This window comes from Ciconia boyciana, chromosome 1 (genome assembly GCF_034638445.1).
Source record: "Ciconia boyciana chromosome 1, ASM3463844v1, whole genome shotgun sequence".
Lineage (NCBI taxonomy): Eukaryota > Metazoa > Chordata > Aves > Ciconiiformes > Ciconiidae > Ciconia > Ciconia boyciana.
Genome location: NC_132934.1, coordinates 11,187,271 through 11,208,121, shown reverse-complemented (window position 1 = coordinate 11,208,121; position 20,851 = coordinate 11,187,271). Strand labels below are relative to the sequence as shown.

General features: G+C 36.4%; 1 protein-coding gene across 1 annotated transcript in view; it reads right to left on the bottom strand.

Annotated features, from left to right (window-relative positions):
* Positions 1-20,851, bottom strand: part of PCLO (piccolo presynaptic cytomatrix protein) — a 384,762-nt gene that overhangs the window by 67,177 nt on the left and 296,734 nt on the right. Inside the window, exons 14-18 of the mRNA XM_072866726.1 lie at positions 18,518-18,729; positions 11,822-11,872; positions 10,788-10,918; positions 9,139-9,165; positions 5,313-5,406 (exon numbers count right to left, since the gene is read on the bottom strand). Of these exons, the coding sequence (XP_072722827.1) occupies positions 5,313-5,406; positions 9,139-9,165; positions 10,788-10,918; positions 11,822-11,872; positions 18,518-18,729 (515 nt within the window). The remainder of the gene's footprint in view (positions 1-5,312; positions 5,407-9,138; positions 9,166-10,787; positions 10,919-11,821; positions 11,873-18,517; positions 18,730-20,851) is intronic.

Here is a 20,851-nt window from a genome sequence, read left to right as displayed (position 1 = left end):
GGGTCTGTGGGGACAGGTGGGGAGAGGATTAATTACTGGTGTTGTATGCTGGAGTAAAAGGCTAGCAGGTGGCTGGAGAGGCAGTAATAAATTCATGTGGCTTGAAAGAGAGAAGGACAGAATTCTGGGGGTATAGGATGTCTGCAAAGTCAGGCTGAGAAGTTGTAAGTGAATAATTTTTTGCATACTTCCAGGCGTTACTAAGGAAAACAGGACGCTGTTCACATACTTGAATAAAAGAGGTCAGAACCAGAAATCTTATATGATAATTGAGGTCATCATCCTAACAGAAGCAATGTGTCACTCACTGCTTTGACTATTAATTGGCTGCTTGGGACAAAGGGACAACAAAGGATGAAGTCATTGTTCAAAATCATAAGCTATACCATTTACTGTACATATATATACTTTAAAGAAAAGCACTGTTTGCTGTTTACCTCCACTGCCCCTTGGTTTAATGCAACACAGAGTCAGACAGTTCTTAAGAACTTTAAGTTGCCTTTAAATGATAATTTCATCTCATGATGATGTATTCGGAATAACTTCTGCTCCCAGCTAACTTCAGAAAAATGAGCAACTATGCAAAGCCAGTGTCTTTGAAACTCAAGTTTAAATCAGCATATCCTGGAAAACCCACACAGAGGGGAACTGTACTATTTTTAGCTTCAACAATGTACTCTTTAAGCAGGCAACAACATGACTTGCAAGCTAAGATTAAAAAAAAAAAGTAAATATTTGAGAGCAATTCTTTAATCTTTCTTTGTTTTATTCCTACACAATTAGGCAACATTCTTCTCAAACATTCTTTTTAAAAATATCCTGCAAAAATTAAGGAAAAAAGTTGAACAAAAAGATTCTCTTTTGAACATCCCTTACAGAATATTTGTAAAGCTATTTCCTTGACTGAATAAAATTCCTTTTCTTTGCTGTTACAAGACAGTATCAAAAATGCCATGTGAAAAATAACCTGAAAAAATGAGTTGAGCAGCCACTGGTCCATGCTGCTTTTAGCTTCCTGGATGATATAATTTCCTGCTAGATGTTATATTAAGTATATTTACTTTTACCCTTTAAAAAAGAGGAATAGCATAAATACTTTTCAGAAATGTATTGTCTCAATTGTTGCTATTTTAGGAGGACATGTTTTCTTCTTGTTTCAAGTGATGACTGTGCAAGGACAGAGAGAAGATGTATAGATCCAGAAAAGGGAAAAAAAAAACGAAAATGTGAAGGATTTTTGGTGGAAAGGGGAAAATAGAGAAGATTTTCACGTAACTGCAACCTTACTTTGCTAGCTTCTTTGCATTAGTATGATAATAAAACTGTGCTGAAAACTTACAGTACTCTACATTTCTTTGAGATATCTGTTTTAAGCCTCTTAGTTTAATAAAGCTTCTATAAAATATTATGACAATGAAAAACCATCAAAATAACTTTATTAGGCAGAGTGCATGAAGTGAGTTTCAAAGAGGAGGAAAATTTGCTTTTCTGAAGATATATATATGTACCACTATTGAAGGCAAAGAACACTTGATGGCCAGTGATTTTAAAAGCAGCCATTATACCATCACAGCAAAGTAGGGTTCTGCCTAACATCATTCAGTTTTAGGTCATGAAGTCAGAAGTTCAGATCCCCATCATTAATTTAACTGACAGCAATACTGAAGTGGACAATGTATCAATAGGAAAATGAGAAAGTGTCCCTAAAAGAAGGAAAGCAGTTTACGCATGTTGTGAACCTCTTCTTCCAAGCATATTATGAAAAAAGTGTTACTAAGCCACAACTAATTTCAGACTTTGCCTTGTAGAAAAATTAAAAATAACAAAATAAATACAAAATAAAACATAAAAACCCACCTAAAAGCATATTACTGCATGTGAACTCCAGTAAGCTTTAGGCTGCTGTGGATAACCGTCATTTAAAGAAAATCAAAGAATATGCAGAAACAGCCAATGTGAATAATATTTTATCTTATGGAAAACACAACCAACACCACACCTACAGAAGTGTCTGTTTCTTGTTTTAAATGTTTGGAGAGCACTGGGTGTTGTTATGGATAATGCGGGTCTGTGTAACTAAATATGCATTGCTTGAAATATTTAATACATATTCCTTGAAAATCTCATACAACTCATGACTAGAGGAAATAAATAATTTTAATGCAGTTTGTTTTTCTCCTATGCTGAAAGTAAATTCCTATAACTACTTCAGAAATAATATAAAAGATTGCAGTCTCAGTTAGGATACTTGATGAATAGAAATGAAGGTGTTGTATTAGATCATGCATTATACTTATTTGTGTTTACATTAATATTTAACATTTTATTGTACTCCTCTATATTGCTGTATTTCAGTACATGGGAGGACAAAAATACTTTTCCTAGCTCACTCAGAAACTTACTTTCTCTTGTCCAAGATACTAAGTGAGATTTAGGTACCAACACCTTGCTGATTCATAAGAAAACTTTTCTTACTTTTGGAAATAAGACATAAGCTCCTGCATCACTCAAGGATTTTGAAAATATCACTCTTTCTAAATATATTACCTTCAATTTAAGGACATAAGCTATAGCGAGAGCTATTTGTTTTAATGAATTATAGCCATCATTTAAGGAAATACCTTTATCTGCTTTCTGACAAGTAAGAAATTGAGGCAAAAAAAGCCACACTTTATATTGTGGTCATACATTATACCAACGGCCTGACCAGCAACAGAACTTACATCTTTTACCATCTTCTCCTTAAATCATTGTAATGCTTGCTTTCATGCTCTGAGTAGGTATTTGACTTGAGTTAGCAATTATTATACAATATTTGTAATGTGTGTACTCCGCCTTCCTCTCAAACTCCACTTTATTATCTCCACTTTATTACTTAACAAAAAACTTAAATTACTAAATATTCACAGTTTAATTTATTTTTTCTTTAACTGTCAAAGTAGAATTTTCTACGTGATAAAACTAATCATTCCGACCTTGAAAAAGCCTGTTTCATTTCAAAGAGTGATCTATTTCCCATAATTATTTTCACTTTAATTTCAGCTAGGTTATGAAGGAGAAAAGGAAAATGAAAAATTGTACAACCAGCTAAAGTCTAGACAGTGACGTTAAAAGGACTATATTAGGAAATATTTAATAATACTTATTTGCTGTCAGCAAGCAACCCATGCTTTGATTGATGGAAAGGAAATGCTTCTTTGAGGAAATAATATTTACAAAGATTCATGAATTTATGTTAGGGTATAACTGTTAACTCTGTATAACTTAGTGTACAATGCAGTTTTGCTTGTTTGGTGATCAGAACACTCATTCCCAGTCTATCAATCATGTTTATTGTCTTGCACTTGTCTTCATATTCCTAACTATTTTGAAATATCCATTCATGAGGGTTATAAGTGCAAACAATATACTATTGCACGCCGATAGTTCTTCAAACTGTAGAGGGTACTTATCATCAACATGGAATTATTTGGTGATTTAGAAATGTGCTTTACTGTATACTCTCTAAGTCAGGGCACTGAATTTTATAGGAGAAGAATCACTCACACTAGTATCTTACCACTAGATACAAGCCATGGAAAGGTGTGGAAGGAAACACTATTCCCTGCACACACTTCTATGTGACAAGAGGACAAAATATACAACATATGTGGTGCTCAGATGAAGCTTACACACTTATAATGATAAGCACTGCATAACAGTCTCAGAGGAAGGGAAAAGGAGTTTTTCAAATAAAAAGCAAAGGTTCAAGGAATTTAATATGCGATCTAAAGGCAAATTTCATCAAATAATGGTCAAAAAAATTACATCAGATACCACATTTTCTGACATAAAAATCTATGTCCAAAAAGTCCTAGACTAAGATCATTATCCAATTTAAAATCACCAAACAGCCATTGAACGTCCAACACCCAAGCACTCTTAATCACAGCTCTGTGAAATGTCACAGCAGAACCTGAAAACAAATTAAGTAAACTGAAGAGCCTTTCTTAAATGGAACGCTCAGTTTGGAAATATTGCTAAGACTTACTAAACCTTTTCACAAAACCCAGAAGCCCCAGGGTTTATATTGCAGCTAGACAAACATCACAGGTTTTTTTTTTCTGACGTTTGCACTGTCAATGAGCTACCATTTATGCAAGCCTACATGAAACAGCATGTAAAACCCAGCAAACCATAACCACTACATACAACAGGGTACCTCTGAAATAAATCTGAGCTACTGCCTGTTAAGTTCAGATATGTAGATTGCATGAGCAACCATGTAAGCCCCTCTGTGGGAAGGGTTTTTCTCCGTGCAAAAATGAGTATCTTAATGTGTGTTTCTCTCAATGAACAAGAAGAATGAATAACCAAATTTTAAGTTAGGAAGATAATATTGAGGTCTTGGTGTCATGTTGGAGAAGTATATTAAAAGCATTGGGAAATCTATTCACGAAGGAGTCTGATTATTCTGGGCTTTTTAAAGAAGTATTGAAAGATTAGGTGGCCTTGAAAAATAGACTTGAAAGTACCAAGAACAAAACACTAAGAAAGGCAAAAAGATTTGGGACTGCGTACAGATCCATTATTCTATAAAATATACTTCATAACTTAAACAAATGGACTGATCACCATTTTGCTCATTATGCCTTTTTCAAATGGTAAAAAGTCCCTTTAAAAAGGGAGATGGAGAAAAAGAGGGCTCAATTGCTACATACTGCCTCAGTTAACCCTATAGAGTTAGGAAGCCACCAAGAAAAAGAGAAGACTTCCACAGACCTCTTTCCCAGATGTGAGTTAAATCTTTCTATAACAAGGAAATTAAGTATCTTCTAATTTTTTTTCAGACGATTCATATTTAAAGCCCTATTGCTGTACATTGCTGCTAAATCTAAAAATGTATTTCCACATTTTATAAATATATTTGAAAAAGAAAATGGTAGGACCTGTGTTTTGTGTGAGGTTCCATGGCTTTTGGAAGAAAGAATGACAGTGATTTCTGCATCTGCTTCAGAAACTTATGGCTTAATTTATTCCCTCCCAGTATTCCACTATCATTTTTTAAATTGCCACATCTGTACTTATGACATGGTTATGAGTGTAATACCCACAAATTACCATTTTTATGAGTAGAAGGGACAAGCAAAGAGTATTGATATAGTAAGCTCTATCAGAGGCAAGGAAATAGTTCCAAATTTCCCCTAAATTTGGCGAGATTTTACAGGGGTTCACAGAATTGCCAGTAGCACTGCTCCCTTCACAGTAAGCACTGCAGACCATACAAATAATAAAGCAGCAAATTGCACTGCACGGTACTACCAGTCACGCACCTGCTCCATGGAGATATTTTTATAAATGACCGTCTGATTCCACTCAGGATTCAAGCTTTTCTGTATGTACTTAGTTCTCCGCTTGTACTCAGCACTGAATTTGAACAAAGGAAGGAAACATTTACATTAGCAATCTTTTGTTTCTTTCAGTTCTAATGCATAAAAACACCCACAAACCAAAAACCAGAAGAAGAAAAGAACTGCATCCCTCATTTCTGCAACAGCTCAGGGTTACAAGAGGACAATGACAGCCTTTGGGTTTTTTTCATTAGCATGCTTTCCTGACATGGTCTTTTAAAACATCTTCTTCTTACTCTTCAGCAGGCTAGCTCTGCCTACAACTGTTTCAACATAAAGCATCAGTCAGCACATGTACATATGCTTTGTCCTCTCATTGTAGGTGTTGGGCTCTGATTATAAATCGAAGTGATAATGCATTGATTTCTTTTCCAAGACCATCCTCCTATTAGCACTTTAAAGTAGCATGAATCCATTATATTTACAGGTTACAGTCTCTAATTACAGGAGTCCCATCTCACAAGAATGTTTAATGAATGCCATGGGGTAACTAACATCCTGTTAATGATAGAAACACTAATTTCCTATTGATCCTGTTCTCTGCCTATACCTCTAACTGTACTGGAAACAAACATAAAAGTGCATCAAGCTCATGATTGTTTTTATCAATAGCCAAGAATAAAAAGTTTGGCTGCATAATCTGTTTTTAAAAAGAATCAGTAGTGCTTTCGATTGCACTTTGCATTTCCTGAGTATGGAGAAAGCAATACATTAACCTTTAACAGAATATGGATTCATATAGCTCTGTGAGCTTTGATGTAAGATTTGCTTCCATTCCAATTTTAATTTAATATAATTTTTAATGGACATCTCAAAAGAGATAGGTAAGAGAACATGAGAAGCTTTTAATACTTTGAAAACCCAACAAGGCATAAGGTAAAGAACCTCTTTTTGCCAGTCTGCAAGTCAACTGCCTTTTGTTTTCTGTTCAAACCTCCCATACATTAAAGGACTTATGTGCTATATCTATTACTAAACTAAATGTGTCCAGGACTGTTCTCCAGCACTAAGGCCAAATGCCACAGAATGAAAATGCCACAGAATGACCTGTATCTGCCCTATTAAACTCCCTTATGGTTCCCCTACATTAATTTTTGGTAGTGTGCTGTTCTGCTCATTCTCACTTCTGACTTTTGATTGAATTGTGTTTTGGTTCACACTGTGCCATGGTCTCAGAGCTAATGAACTAGATTCCTTTCATATGAGATTAACTCAGAAGATGCACTCCAGGGGCTCATTTAATCAGCTAGTCACTAATGGTGTACCATGCATGGTACTAGATTGGAGCAGGTCTGAGTTAAGGTTATGTGAAAGATGCATGTGTTTTACTGACACATATATGTCAATGTTGGGTCTTCAGCACCAGCAGTTTCACTCTACAAACTCAATTATATTGGGCAATGTTCCCCTCTAATTATTCTGGAGCGTGTATTGGCCTTATTCTCCAAAAGGGGGTGGCCATATCCAAGCTGCCTAATAGACTGATATCTTTTAATGAAAGGGACTTGCAGTTATTTTTGCTCTTATGTTTTGCTCTAGTCATTCTACGTAGTACCATTTATTGTCTTGCAAAACATGTTATCCACTGTCTTCCAGTTTATTGAAAAATGTGAAGACCATTGGGACCCATGGAATAAAGTATCTGTCCACCTCTGCTTATGAGAAGAAAGCAGCAGCTCTCCACAGTTCAATCAGATCTCTCAGCCACAGCATACAATGGTATATTTTTGAAAAAAAAAAAGGAGGTTTCTTTTTTCTTGTATGTCAGGAAGAAAAAGCATGAATTAAAATCTAGCGGCACCAAGAGCATATGAAAAAGAAACTCACACAAAGTTATTTCATTGCGTATCTTGGAAGGAAAGCTGAAATACAAAATCTGAATCCTTTTGGAAACTAGATTTTGATGGCAAATCCTATTCAGTAATGCACTTAAATTTGTAAGCATCTCAGGAGCCTTCTTTTCCCACTTTCTGATCTGAGAAAAGCATCCCCATCACACAAAGTATTAATGAGATTTGACTGACCCATAAGGGGACATGGGACACAGGCAAGTGACAGCTGGGCTGGCAGCATCTGTCTCTCTGATCTCACAGTACTCCTCAAATTGTCTATTCTGATCAACTATTAATGAAATATTAACTTATCCAGACTCCTCCTACACCCAGAATAACCCACTTACTTCTTACCTTAACTAAGCCAGGATAGTATTATACAGCTTGAGCCTGTCTAACTGTCATATGATCTACTGGTTTTGAGGAACTGATATAGTTTCATCTTTTTGAAGAAAGTAGGAAAGGATCCTTTGTGCACTCAACCAAGAAAATGACACCAAGACATTCCCTTTCCTTTCCTGGATTTCCTTTTGCACTATTACAACTTCATCACCTTTTCAAAGTTTCTGACTCTTTTCAGAAATATGTGAGAGGGTGATTCATGCAGCGTTGAGTTTCAGAGCTGTCAGTGACAAAAGATAACTGTGTTGTTAACATGGTAACTCTGGAGTATTTCCATAGAAGTCCATAGACTATCTGGATCTAAACTGGCAAGGATGGCGTTAGCCCACATTCATGTAACCTATGGTCTGCATCTGTTGCAGAGGGAAGCAGGAGACCTTGACCACTTCTAAGGAGGTGCAGACCCAGGCTGAGCTGGATGACTGCTGAAGGTTTCTAGACCTCTGAAGGGAAGGATCTGGCAAATACATTAAGTTCATATCACTGATGCACCTTCCCCCCAACAATTGTGATTAACAGATGGAGATGCTTTAATAAAATGCATTCATTAAACCAGTCTATACCTAGTATGAAATAATTTGCACTTGAAATTCACAGAGTATGCTGTGTGAAAAGATACAAACCACATTACTCTTTTCTTTATCATTTCTCTACACTTCCCTAATTATAGTATATTAATACAGAATACAACTGAAAGTACAATGAAAAAAGTATAATAGAATAACTGCATATAAAATGTGGCATTTAAACACATTAATTAAATAATTTTATTAATGAAGAAACAGGCTGATGATAAAGAAGATCTGTTTATTAAAATTCATCTGTTGATTTTTTTGGTCAGGTTTCTACTTTTAAACAAATTTAGAATTAGGGCTGAATTACTATTATTATATACTTAGCCTGGGCTGATATTAGCATATCTTGAGAATGGAGTTTTGCCTTATGTTTTCAACTCCAGGACAAACAAAGCACTAGTAATTTCAATAACTAAAAATTCATCTTTGTTTACCACAAATAGCCATTTATGTGGTCAAGCAGCTTTAAAGCCAGCTGGGCAATTATCTAAAATTATGCCTGGGTTTAATGTTTATTCACTGTGCAAGGTGTAGAGAGAAAAATATTCCACTTCGTTTCCAAACAGTGCCTGTTTCTCTTGGCAGTAACACCATTCAAAATCTTGATACAAGTTCACAGTTAATTATTTTGCAACTTTCAGTGAGTAAGAATGAATTTTTAGGTATCTCTCAACTAAATTCTTCCAGACTTCAAAAGAAATTTTGTTTGTCACCATAGTTTGGCCCGAGAATATTATTGCATTGAGTAACATTAAGTACTTTTTCCCAGTTCCTTCTGACCTCGAAATGGGATTCATTAGAGAATGAACAGCAAAACCATGCTGTAATCGCATGTCATCAAAACTCAAGAGAAATCTATAGTTCAATGCACAGGCTTATCATAATATCATGCACACATACAAAAATGAAAGAATAAAATTGGAAGATAGTACACTCTACCTTGCATTTTGGACAACCATGACTTGTCTGCATACCCAGCATTTACAGAGTTAGGAACACAGAGGAAGCAGTGTGAGAGAAAATGAGAACACAGATGAAAGAAAACATGTGAATAATGGGTAGTTTCTAGTATCAGAATCAAAGGAAATAGAAGCATTAAGAAGAATAAGAAGTCTAGCATGGACTGAACTACAGATCAAAGATATTCAGTAGCAATTCAAGCTTCTGCTTTCAGAAACAAGTTTGGCACTTTTGAGAAGCTCTTCATTTTCGTTATTCCCTAAAGCCCCAAGTGACATGCAAAACTGTAACATTGCCATGTTTTAAAATAATGAACCCAAACAAAACTAAAATCCAAATTCTTCATAACTTAGCCACAAGTTTAAACCTATACTTGGATCTGGGTTAGACCTGTGCAGGGTGAACGTCTCTCTAGTTCAAAGCCTTATTTCTATATCAGTGAATGTACCTGCAAAATTCCCAGTAAGATTGATTTGACAAATATTTTACAAGACTCTTAGGTGCATTAAAAAACCCCTCAAGATTTAGGACCTGTTCCCATTATATTCAGTAATAGTTTTGGGCCCAGTGCCACTGAACAATATTGAATGTTGTATAGCCGGAATTAGCAAACTACAAAAGAATACGCATGCCTTTAGTTGTACCATTCATGTGCTTTTAGCGGTGCTTGTCCATATGTCAAATGCTGAACTGAGCATCCACTTTCTTGTTACTTTGAATAGAACAGAAATACAGATTTTTAGTTGCATGGTCCTAGCCTAAGAGTCTATTAGGATGAGTGTGATTACACAAGCAGAGAAGTTTGCAGGAATTTTCTTTGCAATCTAAGGTCTGACCCATCAGCTTCAGATATATTATTGTGTCACTGAAGTCAGGAGGATTATTATAACCATGTATACTTATGCATACGTATGACATTCTGTAACATTAGGGCACAAAAAAGAGTTATAATATTGCTGATACAGAAACATACCTTTTAAAAGAAACACTAATGAGCTATTTGTAATTACAGAGTCTAAAAAAGCAATGGTCTGTGAAAATGTGATTAGTGATTTGTGTAGTCAGTAGATAGAAAATTACCAGAATTTCTAAAATCACATCTTAGCTCTTAAAAAAAAGGAATAAAAAAATCATATGGAATAAATGTTTTCTGTCTAGTATTTCTCACTTTTGGTATTATACTGTAACCTTAAATTTATCTCAGATACTGTAATTCTGCATGTTTGCAAAACTGTCCCATATTCAGAATGTCTTGAGCTGAAGCAATAACTCTATTTTAACCTTAACATGTAGCTTTCTATATTACAGAAAGTGTTACATATATTTTAGTACATTTCAGTAGAGTCTGTTTATCTTTTAATACATATTTTTGCATGTATTAGAATTATTAAATGGAAACATGAAAAAAAAACCTACATCTACAGGAATGATCATGAAGTCCCTGAGGTCTTTAGCAAAGTATGCACATTCTCCTGGGAATAGGATTGGGCTCTCTATTAAAAATCCACCATTTATCCTGGTGTTGTCCCTGGATTTTCTATAGCAATAACCCTCAGTTCTGTTTACTAGTGACAAATAATAAATTCAAATTAAAAGAAAGTTTGGGTTAGAATTTCTCCTACACTTACCCTCTCCCTGGAAGAAGATAAACTTTAACAAAGGGGTCAGAATAGCCATTGTTGTCTCTGGGAGCAAGGTTTCTTGCCTGAAGGATGTGGATGATAAGGTTGCCAAGGTGTTTGTCATAGTTGATTTGAAGCTAGAGAATGCATTAAAACACAATAAGATCATTTGTTATTTTTATTTCCTAAATGATTCAATACCTCTCCAAAATTCTTTGAATAAAATGAGTTTTAGACCTTTACTTTGGGTGGAAATAAACACATTTCAGAAGTTTCTGTCTCTCTCTCGTGACTAGAATGAAATGCTAGATGATTATGTTGGATCTTGAAACAAATTTTGCTTTCAAAATCTGTCATATTGGTTAAAAAAAAAAAAAGAAAAGGAATGGATCTATTCCAGTCAGGAAAAAGCAGATGAAATTTGAACCCCTGATATTATTCTGAGCAATAGCCAGCTTATTGAGTAGGAATTACACAAATTCTGACTACCTGGAGCCCAAGCCCGGAAAGGATGTTATAATACTACGGAAAGACCCTTAGTACTATTATAGGAGAGAGGGATGAATTAAGGAAACAAAAGACAGAAATGTATAGGAAATTAGGCTTCATTTATTCTGCTGATCCCAGTTTTTGTTTGTTTTTAAAAACTAGAGTAAAAAACTAGATAACCACAAACTTGGCATTGCATGGAAATTAATCCACTGCACTATGAGAAACCCACAGCAGCCTTTGCTTAAATGTAGAGTCTGGGAATTTCTGAAGTAAACCACAATAAGTGCCCAAAGATTAAAGATTAGAATGAATTTCACTACCTTTATAGCCCCTTCAGGAACAGTAGCATTTTCTATTATTCTGTTTGTATTTCACAAGCCAACATTAAAGACAGAAGTGAAAATCTAGCACTGACTTATGAGTGACATTCCAAGGGGTTGGAGTTGAATAAGAAATCAGTTAATGGAGATCATTTTCTGCAAACTTACTCATTAGAAAAATGCAGCCAGTAGCAACAACAATTTACACAGAAAATACTACATATTTACCTGAATTTCTCCAGTGATTGGATGGGAAGCAGACTTCGTAGTTTCAGTGGGCTGCCAGATCAAAATACATAAATAAATACATAGGCACACACTCATAAATATACACATATGCATATTGGAAATAATAGATTTTCAAAGTTAACTTTTTTAACAGGTGTTGTTTATACTGCTGTATTGCCACATAGTTTTAAAAATCATTTAATTGTCTCAAATTTGTATGCTCAACAGCATTTAAGTGCAGCCCAGCCATTTTGATCAGCCTTCATACAAGTACAGAATCAGACAAATTGAACATCAAAGTCTTCACAGTCTGAGCAGATTGGTCACACAGGGAGGTGTGTGAAAAGAAAGAGAATAAAGAAAAGAATAAAAAAGAGAGACAATAAAGAAAAAGAAAATAAAATAAAGAAGAAAGAGAGACAAGAAAAGAAAAGAGACAAGAAAAGAAAAGAAAAGAAAAGAAAAGAAAAGAAAAGAAAAGAAAAGAAAAGAAAAGAAAAGAAAAGAAAAGAAAAGAAAAGAAAAGAAAAGGAAAGAAAAGGAAAGAAAAGGAAAGAAAAGGAAAGAAAAGGAAAGAGAAAAGAGAAGAAAAGAGAAGAGAAGAGAAGAAAAGAGAAGAGAAGAGAAGAGAAGAGAAGAGAAGAGAAGAGAAGAGAAGAGAAGAGAAGAAAAGAGAAGAAAAGAAAAGAGAAGAAAAGAAAAGAGAAGAAAAGAAAAGAAAAGAGAAGAAAAGAAAAGAAAAGAAAAGAAAAGAGAAGAAAAGAAAAGAGAAGAAAAGAAAAGAAAAGAAAAGAAAAGAAAAGAAAAGAAAAGAAAAGAAAAGAAAAGAAAAGAAAAGAAAAGAAAAGAAAAGAAAAGAAAAGAAAAGAAAAGAAAAGAAAAGAAAAGGAAAGAAAAGGAAAGAAAAGGAAAGAAAAGGAAAGAAAAGAAAAGAGAAAAGAGAAAAGAGAAAAGAGAAGAAAAGAAAAGAAAAGAGAAAAGAAAAGAAAAGAAAAGAAAAGAAAAGAAAAGAAAAGAAAAGAAAAGAAAAGAAAAGAAAAGAAAAGAAAAGAAAAGAAAAAAGAAAAGAATAAAAAAAGTTAATATTGCAAAGAGAAACCAAATACCACATGAAGCACAACACCGCCATATTTCTATTGAAAGGCAAAGGTTCCACTAGCTTAAATTTAATTTAGGTGAAAGTGGGTACAAAGAGTGGAAAGAATGGTACTAAAACCGAGTGTTGTGTATAAGTGGATTTCACAATTGCAAGCCATTTCATGTAATATTATTTGCTTTATTCTGTGTTTTCTGATAATCAGTTCAGCTACACCATTTCATCTTCAAATTCCTCTGCACACTTTCATGACATGAAATTTAAATTTTCTGTCGTACCCTTCACGATGCTGTATAATTTTGCCTCTTCCTCTCCGTTCTCTATCGCTGACCTTCTCTAAATTGCTGACAAAAGCAATAAAATCCTCAGTGTCTTTTTTTCCCCTTTTTCTTCCCTCATGTTTGTTAGTAGTTTGAAAATAATACCACCATTTGCTTCAAATCCTGGACTCTCAAAATTCTGTTAAACGGTGGTGCCCTGGCCCTACCTCTAATCTGCAAGCCATCAGTCAAGCAAGAAAGCTCTCTCTGGTTCAGTAGCAGGATTTGAATATTTTTGCATTCTCTCCACATCTGCTTCCTTGGTTGATGCAGCAGAAAACAAAGGGTCCAAACAAGGACAAACTTACTGTTCTCTGAAGACGAATCTGGAAGTTATCTTTTCCTGTTTTTCCAGATGTGACCAGCAGCCTGACATATTACTCTGTGTAATTAGGATTTCTTTCACTTTCTGAGAAGCGTAAAACCCATCTGCCTCTTTTGTGCTGCCCTACCCTCCAAAAAAACCCTTAGAGATTTTCTCAGGATGTTGGATATGAACTGTTTTAAATTCACAGAATCACAGAATCACAGAATCATATAGGTTGGAAAAGACCTTTAAGATCATCGAGTCCAACCATTAACCTAACACTGCCAAGACCACTCCTATACCATATCCCTAAGCACCTCATCTAAACGTCTTTTAAATATTTCCACGGATGGCAACTCAACCACTTCCCTGGGCAGCCTGTTCCAATGCTTGACAACCCTTTCAGTGAAGTAAAATTTCCTAATATCCAGTCTAAACCTCCCCTGGTGCAACTTGAGGCCATTTCCTCTCATCCTATCACTTGTTACCTGGGAGAAGAGACCGACCCCCACCTCTCTAGAACCTCCTTTCAGGTAGTTGTAGAGAGCGATAAGGTCTCCCCTGAGCCTCCTTTTCTCCAGGCTAAACAACCCCAGTTCCCTCAGCCGCTCCTCATCAGACTTGTGCTCTAGACCCTTCACCAGCTTCGTTGCCCTTCTCTGGACACGATCCAGCACCTCAATGTCTCTCTTGTACTGAGGGGCCCAAAACTGAACACAGGATTCGAGGTGCGGCCTCACCAGTGCCGAGTACAAGGGCACGATCACTTCCCTGGTCCTGCTGGCCACGCTATTTTTGATACAAGCCAGGATGCCATTGGCTTTCTTGGCCACCTGGGCACACTGCTGGCTCATATTCAGCTGGCTGTCAACCAACGCCCCCAGGTCCTTTTCCACCAGGCAGCTTTCCAGCCACTCTTCCCCAAGCCTGTAGCGTTGCATGGGGTTGTTGTGCCCCAAGTGCAGGACCTTGCACTTAGCCTTGTTGAACCCCATACAACTGACCTCGGCCCATCGATCCAGCCTGTCCAGGTCCCTCTGTAGAGCCTTCCTACCCTCAAGCAGATCAACACTTAGGCCAATGCAGCCAATTAGGCCAATGCAAAGCCTACGTCTCCTGGACCAGCACATGAAGTTAAGGTGATGCACTACCCTTTTCAGGTTTGCAATGAAGAAACATCCCCTCAATCACTCAGATCTGCAGACCAGAACTAAGCAGAAAAATGCCAGCCAAACACTAGCACGACAGAAAACAAGGGAGTAAAACAGCCCAAACCTGCCTGTTATATAATTACATTCACTGTCTTGTGTTGCCTTCTTTTTGTTTGTTTTACATGCTTTACCTTGCCTTCTAGATGTGTTTCTTTATGAACATAAACTTTTTCAGAAAAAAAAATATTCATTTTTCTGGAAATGCATGTGCCTCTCAAAAATAATTATTGTGGAAAATTTTTAAATCAGCTTTTCTTGGTACCTTACAGAGCTTTTAAAGAAGTGTAATCCCTCCAACAGCTAAAATAGATCATCAATAGTTTATAAAATGGTCTGAATCTTAAATGATATTTTAGATTGATAGGAAAGTACTCCTAAAACTTGTTTGGTCCTTGAAAGAATATTCAAAGAGAGAATTTCACTCCTTTTGCCAAAGACAGAGACCTACCTGAGCATCATGCAAACTTTCAAAGTAGGGCTTAAATGGCTTACATTTCTCATACTTTATCTCTACAAGTAGATTTTTGTATAGTTTAATAGTTCTGATCCCAGTCTGCACTAGCACTGACAATACTGACAATGCTACAAAATAACATGGAGTTAGCTGTGCTGCGGCTACAAAATCCCTGCCGGATAGTCTAAATGCTCTAATTTTTCAGAAGTTTGAATAGCAAAAATAATGAGTTTGTTCACTTCAAATATCATGTAATACAGAATGTATTAGTATGAATACTGTAGAAGGAGTTCAGAGAAAAGGGAATGGGCATGTCAAATTTGTGTGGGGACTTCCAAAGGTGGTTAAAGTGGAGTTCCCTTTAGCTATGCAGTTATTTTGCTTTCATCTACTTGTCTATAAAAACAGATGTGCATTTTTATGTTTTGATATCATTATTTAATCTCTGTATTCATTTACAAGGCTGTGATTCAGCATATTAAATATTTTGTTTTCTCTCTGATGTCAGCTGATTTAAAACTGACCATGAAGAGCTACCCAAATATTTCAAAGAAACATGAATAATTTAGGCTGAAAGAGACCTCTCAAGGTCATCTGGTCCAACCCCCAGATCAGAGCTGGGCCAACTTTGAAGTTGGATCTGGACTGAAAGGCAGAGATGCAAATAAGTATCTCTCTTTATCAGGCCCTCAGTGAGGATTAATTTGAAAAGAAGAAAAAGCATTTCACTGCTGACATCTCTAGGAGCTAAAGGATCCGAGGATTTTGAAAAACAAGCCATTCTTCAAGATACAAAGACAATTAAATGTTTCTATAGGGCATTTATATCCTGGATGTAATCTGCACCACAGAATGATCGTACATTTACATTAAAAAAGAAACAGGTCTGCACAGGATATAGTCAGCTCAAGGCTCCCAAATGTTAAATCTCTCCTGCGATGGCTAATTTAATTTCATTCTAATTTCTTTTGATACTCCAAGCACACACTCATGCACCCTGTGTAAGAGCCTGTGCTTTGTAATGCCATCACACCTGCTGGAGAAGATTGTCATTACCATGATGTGAAACTTGTTAATGCCAGGCTCTGATGCTATGCACTATCACTCTCTGTAGTCATGGGGCAAAACATTAAATATGAGAGAATCGGCACTGCAGAATATCAAAGAGACTCCTACAACATTTCTGGAGTGTATATTCTATACGAAAAGCTTAAAAAAAAAAAAAAAGATCCTATTTGCTAAAAATAAGAACAGTAGCAAAACCACGATCTAGGCAGTTTGGATATTTAGTCTGTCATGATACTTTGGCAAGGCTGCAGCCTGCCTAGAAATGCTGTCAGCCCAAGGCAAAGAGCCGTTCCAGAAAGGATGAGCAGTAGCTTTCTCTTAGAAGAGAGCTCAACACCATTATAAACTTGGCCTGCAGTCAATGAACAGAAACTATACAAGTCAACAAGAGCTATGGTTGTTATGAAAGAAATGCCTCTCAACGTGATTTTCAGAAATAAGCAAAAATGTTTTAAACATTTACCTGATTATTTTTGACTTTTGCATCCCCTACATAAAGGCATTAGTTTTAATAATTTTTTGTTTCATCTTTATAAGCCTGCAGCTGAATTTTCATAAAAGATTACTAAATCCTCTGTGAAGCAGGAAATGAAATTTATGCATCTAGCTTTAGGTGACCTGCTACAGAGCAAAAGCTGGGAACCCTGCCTTCTCATGTGGACAGAGAGAAGCACCTCACCAGGATACACTGCACATCAAGGATTTATGGATCTCAATACACTATGCAGTGAATTTAGCAGTGTGATTCATCTAACCAAATAAAAGGGGTTTCAGTGTAGATAGTGACATCTGCACTAAGAGCCCAGCCCTCTCCTTTCCATGCAGTGCATGCACTTCAATGGCAGGTTTCATCTAGTCTCATGAACTGTACTTCAGAAGTGCATTATTCTCACTGGTATACATAAAGCACATGGCAAACTAGTTCATAGGTAGATGTTTACAATATCCAGAGTTAGGTGTAATGAAACCAACTATTAACCTGATGATTAGGCAATTCTGCCAGATACCTGAAGTTAGGTGCAGTAAATCTTGACATACAGATTTAACTTGTGCATCATAGACCGGAATTAGGTTATAAAAAGTCTATGGGAATTGTGGAAAGACAGAATTACTATCCAAAACAAACTGATCAATAAATATATTTACAGTTTTTGCTAAACTGCTGGATTAAAGAGATTTTTGTGTTTCCCCTCACATGAAAGTTATGTAAGCATATTGAAAAGCTATCTGAAATGAGCAGGCACTATTTGGTGGGTTTTGTTTGTACAGTACGTAAAGCATTTGTAGTTCAAATCACAGTCATAGCTTCAACAGCACAAAAATACAAACAATAATGCAGTAGGAACCTGACAGTCCCAAGAAGGAATAAAGATACAGAGAAATCAATACCTAGAAAGCATCTTGTTTGCAATGTGATGCTTTGCTTCCAACAGTAAGACAGTGAGAAGCTGAGTATTCAGGATAGCAATCAGCTTTATCTATCTTGCAAATTGCTTAAGCAAATGCAGTCTTCACAGGATTGATTTTCACTTCAGGTGTTAACTTTTTTTGACACAAAATGCAAAAAAGTGACAGATGACTTTATGATCTAGTTTCCAGTTTCAACTGTGAAAAAATGTTACTAAATTCCCACTCCACCCTTTCCAGCTGTGCAGGTGGGTGCACAAGGAGAAAGAAGTTCAGCTGAGAAATGGACAGGATGTGGCACAGAAAATGAGAAATTATGCTTAACAAGTTCACAGGAATTGGCTAGTGACAAAACACATTTTGATGGTAACTTTATTTTTCATTCTTTCTCTAGCCTTCAGAGGAATGCTTAATATTGCTATGACTATTCATAGCTTGTAACAATTCCAACAGTAGCTTAGTACAGAGAGGGAAATTATGGTCTGCGTAATATCAGCTGCTTCTGTGGAGCTAGTACCTCACCATTATGTAGGATGCACTTAAAAAGCAACAGCAATGAAGAATTAAAAGGGCAATTATTTTGTTTAAAAACAATAATATTAAGTTTGAGAAATCTACTTTCAGAGAGGGACCAATCTTTTATGATCTTGGATAAATTGCATAATCTCCTTTCCTCGTGTCCAAATTCTATATCTTAACAGTAATACTCATCACTATCATGGAAATTAATTCATCAATATGTGCTGTGATTTCTTGCTGCACTAAAGAAGATAAATAGGCAGTTTCTTCTTGTCATCAAAATGTTATTGCTGCATAACTGAGAAGTTTCTTACCTTGTTGCTATGCCGCTTTTTGCTCACTGAGGGAGAACCAGGCTGACCAGGGCTGGGAACAGCACTGGAGGTGGCAGAAGTGGTTCCAGAATGAATGTGAGATCCCTTTTCCACTCCTGAGGAAGCAACCAGAGGCGACTGCTGTAGAGAAACCTTTTGGAGCTCTGCAGCCAGCTGCTTGGGATCAACCCCTGGGGACTTCGCTTTATCTACTGGATTAAAGTAAGAGAGCTTTGTATTGATAATTGCTAGCACATTCAAATCCCTCTTGCCATAGTACAGGGACAGGATAATTATCTTCACAAATTTTTATATCGTCTACTTGTACACTGTGAAGATGCAAAAGACAAGCTATAAAAAATACATGTCTCCCCCACAACATCAACATCCCAATTCCAATCTTTCTACTCAACACTTTGTCGACTAGTGTTGTTCATCTCAGAAGCTTTCTGAGAAGGTTATTCTCTAGCTGAAGAAAAATAAGCCTTGCTGATGATGCTAAATCACACTGAAGCAAATTACAGTTTTAAAGACTGGCCTGTGCTAACTTTCACTGTTTGGAACTGGTCCAGTTTCACCAAGTATCTGAACTTTGTTGTAACAAGCTTTAATCTCAACTTTTTTTTTTTTTAAATCAACTGGACATTCAATAAAATGGAATTCTGCTTCTGAGATAATTTATAAAAAAATAAAGAGAAAAAGAGCTCAAAACTTTAGCACTGCAAATTAATCAAAGCAGAATAAAATGAAAACAAGTGAAGAGCAAAAGCCCTGATTTATCTTTCCTTATTACACTCAGTTATGTGAGGCATCTGTGGTAGGAGTCTAATTGCCCTCCCCGCTGCCCCAGCAATGAGTGGGGAGAATTTACCCTTTGTAGATGGCAATTTCCATTTAATAGAGAAATAAGGTCAAGTAAGTTTCATATGTGCCTTAAAGTGTGTAGAGTTAAAAGGATGCTAGGCTCAGCTTGCTTCCCAGGTTCTTAGAAGTATGAGAGGTTTAAGGCAATACGTTAGCCTTATCCTGCCTGCGAGGCTGTATTTCGTTTATCTTTCTAGAGGGAATGGAGATTGGTCCTTTCCAAAGCACCAACACTCTGCAAAACGTCAGAGGTGATGGCAAGAAAGAGTTGGCTTAACAGCCAGAAGGGACTCTACAGAGTTGTTCCAACTCAGAAACCACTAGAAGATTGCTAGACTAGGAGGAAGCATGCCTGCAAGAATGGGGGAATTTACTGTTATTTCTGTTCTTTCTCATTTTGAGTTTTCTCCATTAATAAAAATTATTATGTATTCTAGCTCCTATCCCTTCAAAACCCAGTTTCAGTGTCTATGAATGTCTTTGGTGCTTTTGATCTGCTCACTAAGAAAAAAATTATGGGTAGCTCTGTCTCAAAGCTCTGTCAGACTCATTATTTGCTTTCAATTAATATCAATAACATCCATTTTCAACAAAAGGTGGCTTGATGGTAAGTATATTAATAGCTGAGAAGAGGTACATGGTCAGAAAATGGAGGATTTAATCCAAGTAACTTGTGCATCGACTGACAAAAGAGCAGCCACAAAACCACAGAACTCAGAATGGACCCCTAAGAAGCTGAGTAAAACACTTCTAGTCTGCACTGAGCTTGCCGAAGGGCTGCATTACTAGTAAGGTTGTGGATGTTCATTCAAAGTAAGATTAGATATGACTAATACCATGATTAGAGCCTGCAGTCATGGTATTGACTAGAAGGGAATCCCCCCCAAAGCATTGCCATTTTAGAAGTCACATAACAAAACTTCACACAAAGTACTTCCTACTGCAGCCTTGTATCCTAGTAAATAATGTATTTTCATCACTAATAACAGGCCACAAGCCTTGTATTAAGCTAACATAGGCCTTAGGACTTGTGTTTTATTTGGACTTGCTCCAGTTTGCTAGGAGCTTTGTTTTAGCTTGTCTGGCTGCAACAGCAATTGTCTAATGACCAGATGGCTATGACTTTAACTTGTCTGAGTTATGCTTCACCTTGTATAATTGTGCAGTATAATGTCCATTCTTAATAATTTTGATATATAAAGGCACAACAATAATTGCACTGTGTGGAGTGAAGTATTTCTGACTCCAGATTAACGATGCAGCTTATAGGAGCACAGGCCTGGGGTGACAGCAGAGTGCTCCAAGGTTTGGGCACAGGACGAGAGCTGAGGCCCCAGGGCTACCAGCAACTTGCTGGTCAGTTACTGACACTAATGCAAACTCGGGAGCTGGGCGAAATCAATTTTAGGGGCAACAGAAGGAATAAAGAACGAGAATATATCACATGCAAAGTGTACGATATCCAGTCAA